This window comes from Macaca fascicularis, chromosome 20 (assembly GCF_037993035.2).
Source record: "Macaca fascicularis isolate 582-1 chromosome 20, T2T-MFA8v1.1".
NCBI classification, from domain to species: domain Eukaryota; kingdom Metazoa; phylum Chordata; class Mammalia; order Primates; family Cercopithecidae; genus Macaca; species Macaca fascicularis.
In genome coordinates, this window is record NC_088394.1 from 889,418 (window position 1) to 900,853 (window position 11,436).

Consider the following 11,436-nt stretch of genomic DNA (forward strand, 5'->3'; position numbering starts at 1 on the left):
CCAGGAATCCCAGAGACAAAGGGGAAGGGGACTGGCATGTGGCTGCGCAGGGCTGACTGAGGTCGGTGTCAGCAGACCGTGGGGCAGGTTCCCAGGAGGCTGCTTACTGGGCCCTGCTCCTGTGGTTTCCCCCAAGTCGTGATTCTGAAATGAATAAGGACGGTGCAGAACTGGACTGCAAATGCAGAAGTGACTTCCTGGGAGGGTGGGGCCCCTATCTCTCCTAGACTCTGTGGTCAGACTCTGGCCAACACCCCCTCTAAGCCCACAGGAGAGGAACAGGAGTGATAGCCCCCAAACCCCAGTTGCACCAGGCCTTGAGGGCCCCTTTGTCACTGGATCTGATAAGAAACCCCACCCCGGCAGCCCCCTCCCCTCACCTGACCAATGGCCACAGGCTGGCTGGGCCCAGCTCCCTGTATATAAGGAGACCCTGGGGGCTGAGCACTACCAAGGCCAGTCCTGAGCAGGCCCAACTCCAGTGCAGCCGCCCACCCTGCCGCCATGTCTCTGACCAAGACTGAGAGGACCCTCATTGTGTCCATGTGGGCCAAGATCTCCACTCAGGCCGACACCATCGGCACCGAGACTCTGGAGAGGTGAGTGTCAGGCAGGACTGCCAGAGGGACTGGGTGGGAGGCCAGGTATGTGAGTGGGGACGGTGGGGAGGGGGTGGTGGGGAGGGGACATTGGGGAGGGGGTGGTGGGGAGGGGATGGTGGGAAGGGGGTGGTGGGGAGGGGACAGTGGGGAGGGGACAGTGGGGACAGATAGCCTTCCCTCTCGGTGAGGAGGGCAGGGTAAGGAGGGTACGATTAGGAGTTGCACAGGTATCTGGGCTCACTGAGACCTGAGCAGGCACAGGCCCAGGTTCTGACAAGCAGAGGGTGAAAAATTTTGCTCTAGACCTGAAGGGCCTTACAGGGCAGCCAGGGCACTACAGCCTCTAAAGTCTCAGCATCTGATCCCAGCATCTGGGATCAGGACACCGTCCCAGTATCAAAGTCCCAGCATCTGATCCCCTGGGAGGGGCCAGGGAGCTTTTCCTTCCCTGGAACGCTGCTGGGAGGTCATGAGCCTGCAGAAGGGGTGGCGGGCAACCCAGTCTGGGGCTGGGAGGGAGGTCCTGTGGCCACAGGAGACGGTGGAGGGGCTGGGGGCATCAGGCGTGCTGCAGGTGGAGGGCGGGGGACTTGGGGATCAGGCGAACAGAACCCGTTGGAAGCAGGGCGATGAGCCGGGAGCTGCAGCGACCTGGGGGGCCTCTAGCACAGGGCAGCCTGGGAGGCAGCCGGGCACCGCGAGGAGGGGCTGGGGCCTGCTGCGGGGTCGCAGATGTGTCCTGGTGCTCGGAGAGGGCCGCAGGGCGCGGGGGCCGTGGGCGGGAGGCCGCGCTGCTGGGAGCTCACGGCCCCCGCCCCCCGTCCCAGGCTCTTCCTCAGCTACCCGCAGACCAAGACCTACTTCCCGCACTTCGACCTGCACCCGGGGTCCGCGCAGCTGCACGCGCACGGCTCCAAGGTGGTGGCCGCCGTGGGCGACGCAGCGAAGAACATCGACAACATCGGCGCCGCCCTGTCCAAGCTGAGCGAGCTGCACGCCTACGTCCTGCGCGTGGACCCGGTCAACTTCAAGGTGAGCAGGGCGCGGTGCGGGCGGGGCGGGGTGGGATGGGGCGGGATCGCTGGGCGGGGAGGGGCGGGGTTGCGGGGCGGGGCGGGATCTCTGGGTGGGGCGGGGAGGTGTCGCGAGGAGGGGCGGGGCCCAGGCTAGGCCCCGCCCCCGCACTGAGCCGGCCCCGCCCCCAGCTCCTGTCCCACTGCCTGCTGGTCACCCTGGCCGCGCGCTTCCCCGCCGACTTCACGGCCGAGGCCCACGCCGCCTGGGACAAGTTCCTATCGGTCGTATCCTCTGTCCTGACCGAGAAGTACCGCTGAGCGCCGCCTCCGGGACCCCCGGGACAGGCTGCGGCCCCTCCCCTCCAGGTTCCCCAGCCCCACTTACCGCGTAATGCGCCAATAAACCAACGAACGAAGCAGCGTCCACCTGGTCTCTGTGGTCCCTGGGCGGCGGGCGCGTGGGGAGGCGGAGCGGGAGGAGGACGCCCCGGCTGTCTCCCGGCCACGGCTGGGCCGCAGAGATCCTTGCACCGACTCCAGGGTCTATAAGAAGCAGAGGGATGTGCAGCTCCCGGGGCGGGAGCGGGGGGCACTCGGCACCCAGGCGTGGTGGAAAAGGGGTGCAGTTAGGCCTTTGCGGTAGGGGGAGCAGTGCTGCCGCCCACCCGCCCCGGCTCTCCCTGGGACCTCCGTGGTCTTCCTTCTTTATTTCTCCCGAATGTGTACTATTTCCTGATTTCAGAACGATCAGGACGAAGAGGGGAGTGATGGGCGTCTGCGTTCACTCATTCCTTCTTCCATTCCTCAATGAAACATTTACTGGGCGTAAGACAGCCTAGCCATGTTTCTAGGCTATGGACACCGCAGCTGAAATAAAGAAAGCCCCCTGCCCGGTGGGGCTGACAATCTAGTGGGGGATACAGACGTGATATAGACAGATCACAGTTCACAGAAATGAGAAAGGAAAAGAGGCTGAGCCTCACTCGTAAGAGAAATGCAAGTTAAACTACACAAAAATAAAACCTCATTGAGATCCATGTCTCACCTCCCTGATAGGCAAAAATCCAAGAGTTTGATCAGACTGCAGGGGCCCCTCCTCCACTGGGCACCCCTCATCCAGGGCAGAGGGATCCCAGCCCGGGGCGCAAGTCCACCGGGGCATCTGATTTGCCAAAGACCTGAAAACCCCAGTGTCCATCATCAGGGACTAACTGGAAAAATCAAGGATATCCACACAATGGAGAACTCGACTGAAAAAAAAAAAAAATGAGGATAATTTATAATAATGAAAATAAACAGGTTAGAATGGTGTGTATACAATGGTAGAACAGAGGGCAAACAAGAATATGTGTGTGCACATGTATGTGAGCATATGCATAACTATGTGTGAGGCTGTGTGTGGACATGTGTGTTTATGCACAGACATGTATGTGCCCACATGTGCTTACTTCTGCAAAAACAAACCATGGGAGGATAAACTGGAAATGAATACAAATAATAAGTTAGGTAGGGATGGAGGGGAAGGTGGAAGGATAGGGAAGGACAGGGGTAGGAGGGGAAGCTCCTCCAAGTCTGACTGTCTTCATAGTTTTCACCTTTGAATTGTGTAAATATTTTTCATTACCAAAAATAAATTCAGTCTGGGCATGGTGGCTCATACCTGTAGTCCTAGCACTTTGGGAGTCCAGGGAGAGAGGATTGCTTGACGCCAGGAGTTGAAGGCCACCCTGGCCAACATAGGGAGACGCTGTCTTTTAAAAAATTTACAAAATTAATAAGATTAAAATAAAAACAGTGGCTTTGCCAGTGGCGCAAGCCTGTAATCCTACCACTTTGGGAGGCCAAAGCTGGAGGATCACTTGATGCCAAGAGTCGGAGGCTAGCCTACGTAACACAGCAGGACCTTGTCTCAAAAAGATTAAAAAATTAACTGGGCATGGTGGCAGCAGATGATTCGGGTTAGGTAAGCCTCCAAATTGGGGGTTAGCCTGGGAGGGTTCTTGACTTTGCCCAGGAAGGAATTCAAGGGCAAGCTGGTGGTGTTTAACAGCAACTCTAGTTGATATTGAAGCCACAGCAGACAGCAGCAGCAGAGCACTGCTCCTTACAGAGCTGGGGTACCCCATAGGCAGTGTGCCCAGGAGAGCAGCTCAGAGGCACTGCTGCACTCATCTTTATTTATTTATTTATTTATTTATTTATTTTTTGGAGACGGAGTCTCGCTCTGTCGCCCAGGCTGGAGTGCAGTGGCCGGATCTCAGCTCACTGCAAGCTCCGCCTCCCGGGTCTACGCCATTCTCCTGCCTCAGCCTCCCAAGTAGCTGGGACTACAGGCGCCCACCACCTCGCCCAGCTAGTTTTTTGTATTTTTTAGTAGAGATGGGGTTTCACTGTGTTAGCCAGGATGATCTTGATCTCCTGACCTCGTGATCCGCCCGTCTCGGCCTCCCAAAGTGCTGGGATTACAGGCTTGAGCCACCGCGCCCGGCCCTGCACTCATCTTTATATCCACTTTTAATTACATGCAAATTAAGGGAAAGTTTATGCACAAATTTCTAGGATGAATGTGGTAACTTCTGGGTGGTCCAGTCACTGCCATGGAAAGGGATGGTAATCTCTGGGTGTTGCCAGGGCGATGGTAAACTCCCATGGCACACTGGTGAGCGTGTCTTATGGAAAGCTGCTTCTGCCCTACTTGTTTTAGCTAGTCCTCATATTGGTCCAGTGTCCGAGCCCGACCTCTAGAGTACATGCAGAGTCCCACCTCCTACCTCACACCTGCAGTGCTAGCTACTCAGGAGGCTGAGGCTGGAGGATTGCTGGAACCCAGATGTTGGAGGCTACAGTGAACTATGATTGTGCCACTGCACTCTAGCCTGAGCGACACAGCAGTACTCTGTCTCTAAAAAAGCAAAACACAACAAAAAGAGTGGCTGGGTGCAGTGGCTCACACTTGGAATCTTAGCACTTTGGGAGGCCAAGGTGGGATGGTCAGTTGAGCCTGGGAGTTCAAGACCAGTCTAGGCAACATAGCAAGATTTTATCTGTACTAAAAATATATATATATTTTTAATTAGCTGGACGTGATGGTGCACCTGCAGTCCCAGCTACTTGGGAGGCTGGGTTGTGGGTGGCGGGAAGTATCACTTGAGCCCAGAAGTTCCAGGCTGTAGTAAGCTATGATTGCACCACCACACTGCAGCCTGGGCAACAGAGAGAGACCTTATCTATATTACCAAAAAAAAAAAAAAAAAAAAGAGGGCCAGGCATGGTGGCTCACGCCTGTAATCCCTGCACTTTGGGAGGCCGAGGCACGCAGATCATGAGGTCAGGAGATTGAGACCACGGTGAAACCCCGTCTCTACTAAAAATACCAAAAAAATTAGCCGGGCGCAGTGGCGGGTGCCTATAGTCCTAGCTCCTCAGGAGGCTGAGGCAGGAGAATGGCATGAGCCCGGCAGGCGGAGCTTTCAGTGAGCCGAGATTGTGCCACTGCACTCCAGCCTGGGTGACAGAGTGAGACTCCATCTCAAAAAAAAAAAAAAGAGAGAGAGAGAAAATAAAACCTCCCAAACTGAAAACCAACTTAAATAAATGAACCAATGTAAGAATGTCGTGATATAATAATCAGAAAAAAGAATTGTTCCAGGTGACTTCTGAACACAATACCTTGGCTATGACCAAAAGAACTGCAAAGACACTCTAATACTCTGTAGTTTATTGTTCCTAATACCATATGTATCATAATTTCATAATCTTTTATTTTGAAACATATTCAAATTATCAAAAAATAAAAACATCCTGCAAAAATAAGACAAAGATGGAGAAACAAGGATGACTGCTGGTGGGCATGGGGCTTTTTGGGGTGTGATGAAAACATTCTAAAATTGATTATGGTGATGGTTGCACAATTATGTGAACATATTAAAAATTATGGAAATGGGGCCAGGCACAGTGGCTCACGCCTGTAATCCCAGCACTTTGGGAGGCCGAAGCGGGCGGATCATGACGTCAGGAAATCGAGACCTTCCTGGCTAACATGGTGAAACCCTGCCTCTACTAAAAAATAAAAATAAAAAAATTAGCCGGGTGTTGTGGCGGGTGCCTGTAGTCCCAGCTACTTGGGAGGCTGAGGTAGGAGAATGGCATAAACCCGGGAGGCAGAGTTTGCAGTGAACCAAGATGGCGCCACTGCACTCCAGCCTGGGCCACAGAGCAAGACTCTGTCTCAAAAGAAAAAAAAAAAAAAAGCAATTAGAATGAGACTTTTGTCCCCCACTGGCTGCTCTGAAAAGCCATCTTTGCATTGTTCCTCGTCCGCCTCCTTGCTCGCCGCAGCCGCCTCCGCCGCTCGCTTCCTCCGCCGCCGCGGACTCCGGCAGCTTTATCGCCAGAGTCCCTGAACTCTCGCTTTCTTTTTAAATCCCCTGCATCGGATCACCGGCGTGCCCCACCATGTCAGACGCAGCCGTAGACACCAGCTCCGAAATCACCACCAAGGACTTAAAGGAGAAGAAGGAAGTTGTGGAAGAGGCAGAAAATGGAAGAGACGCCCCTGCTAACGGGAATGCTAATGAGGAAAATGGGGAGCAAGAGGCTGACAATGAGGTAGATGAAGAAGAGGAAGAAGGTGGGGAGGAAGAGGAGGAGGAAGAAGAAGGTGATGGTGAGGAAGAGGATGGAGATGAAGATGAGGAAGCTGAGTCAGCTACGGGCAAGCGGGCAGCTGAAGATGATGAGGATGACGATGTTGATACCAAGAAGCAGAAGACTGACGAGGATGACTAGACAGCAAAAAAGGAAAAGTTAAACTAAAAAAAAAAGGCCGCCGTGACCTATTCACCCTCCACTTCCAGTCTCAGAATCTAAACGTGGTCACCTTCGAGTAGAGAGGCCCGCCCGCCCGCCCGCCGTGGGCAGTGCCATCCGCAGATGACACGCGCTCTCCACCACCCCACCCAAACCATGAGAATTTGCAACAGGGGAGGAAAAAAGAACCAAAACTTCCAAGGCCCTGCTTTTTTTCTTAAAAGTACTTTAAAAAGGAAATTTGTTTGTATTTTTTATTTACATTTTATATTTTTGTACATATTGTTAGGGTCAGCCATTTTTAATGATCTCGGATGACCAAACCAGCCTTCGGAGCGTTCTCTGTCCTACTTCTGACTTTACTTGTGGTGTGACCATGTTCATTATAATCTCAAAGGAGAAAAAAAACCTTGTAAAAAAAGCAAAAACGACAACAGAAAAACAATCTTATTCCGAGCATTCCAGTAACTTTTTTGTGTATGTACTTAGCTGTACTATAAGTAGTTGGTTTGTATGAGATGGTTAAAAAGGCCAAAGATAAAAGGTTTCTTTTTTTTCCTTTTTTGTCTATGAAGTTGCTGTTTATTTTTTTTGGCCTGTTTGATGTATGTGTGAAACAATGTTGTCCAACAATAAACAGGAATTTTATTTTGCTGAGTTGTTCTAACAAAAAAAAAAAAAAAAAAAAAAAAAGAATGAGACTTTTGTTTTTATTTTCTGTTCTCTGTGACTTAGTAAACTTCTTAGAGAAAGAACCAAAAAAAGATTATTGAAATGGGCCGGGGGTGGTGGCTCACGCCTGTAATTCCAGCACTTTGGGAGGCCAAGGTGGGCAGTTTACCTGAGGTCAGGAGTTCGAGACTAACCTGGCTAACACAGTGAAACCCCGTCTCTACTAAAAATGCAAAAATTAGCCACACTTGGTGGCACATGCCTGTAATCCCAGCTACTTGGGAGGCTGAGGCAGGAGAATTGCTTGAGCCTAGGAGACAGAGGTTGCAGTGAGCCGAGATAGTGCCACTGAACTCCAGCTTGGCTGACAGAGTGAGATTCTGTCTCAAAAAAAAAAAAATTATTGAAATGTACACATTGAGTAAGTGAATTTTATTTCAATAACACTGTTAAATAAAATTACAAGAATATAGAAACTCTCGAATACTACTCATCCAGAATCTCGAGCTGTTAATATTCTACCACATTGGCCTGGTCTCTCTCTTGCCCCCAGTTGCTTTTTCTCTCGGAGCCCTTGGAGAGGGGGATGCCAATATCAGTACTCTAAATATCCTCCACATACTGTGTATTTCCTAAAATCAACAAGGACACTAGCCTGCACAGACAGAGAACCACCACCAAAATCAGGTTAATACTGATCCAAATCCATTTATCAACATATGCACCAAGTTCAAGACCCTTTTAAAAGCAATGATACCAGCCATTTACTCCATCCCCAAAGGACTGAGGGGCCTGCGAATTTAACCATGTCAATGCAGTCTTTTTGACGTTATTAACTGAAGAAAATAGATGTTCTTTAAAATATTTATTTATTTATTTATTTTTATTTTTTGAGACGGAATCTCGCTCTGTCACCCAGGCTGGAGTGTGGTGGCATAATCTTGGTTCACTGCAACCTCCGCCTCCTGGGTTCAAGAGGTTCTCCTGCCTCAGCCTCCTGAGTAGCTGGGATTACAGGCGCGCCACGACGCCCTGCTAATTTTTGTATTTTTAGTAGAGACGGGGTTTCGCCATGTTGGCCAGGCTGGTCTCCAACTCCTGACAAGGTAGCATGCACCTGTAATCCCAGCTATTTGGGATGCTGAGGCAGGAGAATCGCTTGAACCCAGGAGGTGGTGGTTGAAGTGAGTCAAGGTCGTGTCACTGCACTCCAGCCTGGGAGACAGAGCACAACTCTGTCAAAAAAAAAAAAAAAATTCCTCAAGCTCCCCTTGAGCTTACATTCTAGTGAACTATAAACAGGAACTTTTTTTTTTCCTGTGGAAAAAGAAAAGTAGAGCAAGTAGGGGCCTAGACAGAGGAGGGGAGGATTGTGATTTTAAATGGGTTGGCCACTGCAGGTCTATTAACTTGGTGACATTTGAGGGAGTAGCAGTATTAGGGAAGGGGCTTCAGGGGAGTGGCCAGCAGCTAGGGATAGAGCGGGGGAGGACAGGAGGCCTTGTCTGTCTTTTCCTCCATCTGTAAGTTTCAGGGGTGAGTGGGGGAGTGTCGAGGGTGCTGTGCTCTCCCGCCTGAGCCTCAGGAAGGAAGGGCAGTAGTCAGGGAGGCCAGGGAAGGGCAGTGGAGTAGGTTTTGTGGGGAATTTCAGGGCTCTATTTTAGAGATGATTTGCTGGAGACACACAGATGAGGACATCAAATACTGCCCTGGATCTAGGGGCCTGAGTCCAGAAGAGAGGTCTGTACGGACACATCCATCAGTGGGAGCACCAGGACACAGACAGAGGCTAATGTAAGACAGGATGGGTGCTGAGCTTCCACACCCACATTATTAGAAAATAACAGCACAGGCATGAGGTGGAGGCAGGACACAAGACTATCCAGAAGGAGAAAGAAAGGTGAAAAGCTGTTGGTGCAAGGAATCTCCTGGTGGTGCCAATGGCTTGGGCATAGGCTGTGGCCCAGGACGGCTTGTGGGGCACAGGCTACGAGAGGTGCCGGGACAACTTGCAGCTACAGGGAGAAGAGACTTAGTGCTGTGGGCCTGGCTTGGGGCTGGGGGAACAGCCTTTATCTCCTGCCCCCAGGATCTCCCGGCCCCTCTTGCCCAGGCCCCTGCAGCCCACTGCCCTGACTTCTGAGGGCCAAAGGCACCCCTGCTTGGGAAGAGGGGACTCAGGGGGATCCACCTGACCCAGTTCTAACCCAGGCTGATTTACTGTTGCTAACATCCTAGCACACGCATCCCTCTGCCCCACGCACCCAAACCCAAGGCCTGGTACACTGCAGGCCCCAAGGTCCTGTGAGTCCCTTCGATGCCCTCCTCACTGGCACCCCCGCCCGCCCGACTCTGCCTGGAGACTCCTTCCAGGGAAGAGTGATCTCAGCTCACTGCAAGCTCCGCCTCCCGGGTTTACGCCATTCTCCTGCCTCAGCCTCCGGAGTAGCTGGGACTACAGGCGCCCGCCACCTCGCCCGGCTAGTTTTTTGTATTTTTTAGTAGAGACGGGGTTTCACCGTGTTAGCCAGGATGGTCTCGATCTCCTGACCTCGTGATCTGCCCGTCTCGGCCTCCCAAAGTGCTGGGATTACAAGCTTGAGCCACCGCGCCCGGCCAGGGAAGAGTTTTCAAAACAAAGGGTGTTAGTCTCCTATGGGATCCCCTCACCTCTGCAGCATGGGGTCTGAAAGCTGCCCCCATGGTGTGTAGTGCTAAACTTCCAAATTACTCCAGGCCAGCCGTGACAGCCCCCAGGGCAGGAAGGGCACCCACAGTGAGCCTCAAACAGCTAATTTTGCAACTATAAGCCCATATAATTGTCTTGAAAAGTAATTCGTTTCAAAAAGCTAAAAAAACGAATACTCTTGAGTCTCCTTCCAGTAATTCCCCTTCTAGAGGTCTATCATGAGGAAAAGATCCAAAGCACTGATATTCTTCTTGGAGTTGTTTATAATAGAAAAAAAACTAGAGCTTGTTCACAAAGGGGAGCCCAGCCGGCTGAAGATGTAACCCACTGATTCGCATGGGAGCTGCATCGCACCCGTCAGCGGGGATGGGGGCACGCTTGCTGATGCAGCAAGTGAAAAGAATCAGTGCGTGAAGATGTATGTTCTCTCTTTCTATTCCTTTTTTTTTTTTTTTTTCTTTTTTTTTTAAGCAGAACCTCACTCTGTCACCCAGCCTGGAGTGCAGTGGTGCAACCTCATCGCAACCAGGAGCCACAATGTGCAGCCCCATGGCAAGCCACCACGCCCAGCCTTTTTTCCCCTGTTTTAAAAAATCCTCTATTTAAAAAAGATGTGCTTGGGTCGGGCGTCGTTGTTCACGCTTATAATCCCAGCACTTTCGGAGGCCGAGACAGGCAGATCACCTGAGGTCAAGAATTCGAGACCAGCCTGGCCAACATGGTGAAACTCTATCTCTACTAAAAATACAAAAATTAGCCAGGCATGGTGGTGCATGCCTGTAATCCCAGATACTTGGGAACAGAAGCAGGAGAATCACTTGAACCCAGGAGGCAGAGGTTGCAGTGAGTCAAAATTACGCCACTGCACTCAAGTCTGGAAGACAGAGCAAGACTCCATGTCAAAAACAAATAAAAAAAAAATTTTATATCTACCTATAATTTATATAAATTTAAAATACATGCATAAAATCACACCCTTTGCAAGCACACGTACTAAATAAAAGGAATATATTCAGCACATCGAAATGGCCGTCTAATGGAGGAGGGAGTAGTTAATAAACAGAGAGGATAAAAAGAAATAAATCAATAGAGCTGGAGGAGGGTCTCCTCCAGGCTGCAATGAGAACGTAGTGAGCAGAACTGTAGGCGCATATGACCTCACCTTCTGTGAAGAGTCCGGTCTCCCAAGCCACTTTCCTGCCTAGGTGCCCGGCTCAGAGTGTCCCCCACAAGGCTACTAGGGGAGAACCCCAGATCAAGCCTCATTCAGGTGAGGGAGCTGCACAGCAGAGGTTGGAGAAGTCTGTTCCTTCCCACTCTGTGACACTGGGTCCCACTTTCTCTCTAGGGAGTCTCGGTTTCCCCATTTGCAAACTGGAACTCATAAGGTGGGCCAGAGAAGTTTCAGTGAAGTGAGAAATGGCTTGTGCCTCTGCCAGGGCCCATGTGCTCCGGGTCACCCTGCAATCACAGGGACAGGGAGGTCAAGGACAGTCACTCCTGAGGCCAGTCTGGGCTGAACTGACCACGTGGACTCTCATGCCCAGATCGGGGCCCCAATTTCCCAGAACCTGGGGCTCCAGCTGTGGCTCAGGAGTGGGCAGAAGGGGAGACAGAAGTGACAGCTTCCCCAGCCCCCAGTTGCACC

At 51.6% G+C, this 11,436-nt stretch overlaps 2 protein-coding genes across 2 annotated transcripts; both read left to right on the forward strand.

Annotated features, from left to right (window-relative positions):
• Positions 1 to 261: 261 nt before the first annotated feature.
• HBZ (hemoglobin subunit zeta) lies at positions 262 to 2,038 on the forward strand. Its single transcript, XM_045382293.3, has 3 exons — positions 262 to 599; positions 1,430 to 1,634; positions 1,808 to 2,038. Exons 1-3 carry the CDS (start codon positions 505 to 507, stop codon positions 1,934 to 1,936), a joined length of 429 nt encoding a protein of 142 aa, XP_045238228.1. The 5' UTR covers positions 262 to 504; the 3' UTR covers positions 1,937 to 2,038.
• Positions 2,039 to 5,891: 3,853 nt separating this feature from the next.
• Positions 5,892 to 6,991, forward strand: LOC135968935 (prothymosin alpha). Its single transcript, XM_065537591.2, has one exon. The coding sequence runs from the start codon at positions 6,074 to 6,076 to the stop codon at positions 6,404 to 6,406; it is 333 nt and encodes a 110-aa protein (XP_065393663.1). The 5' UTR covers positions 5,892 to 6,073; the 3' UTR covers positions 6,407 to 6,991.
• Positions 6,992 to 11,436: the final 4,445 nt, after the last annotated feature.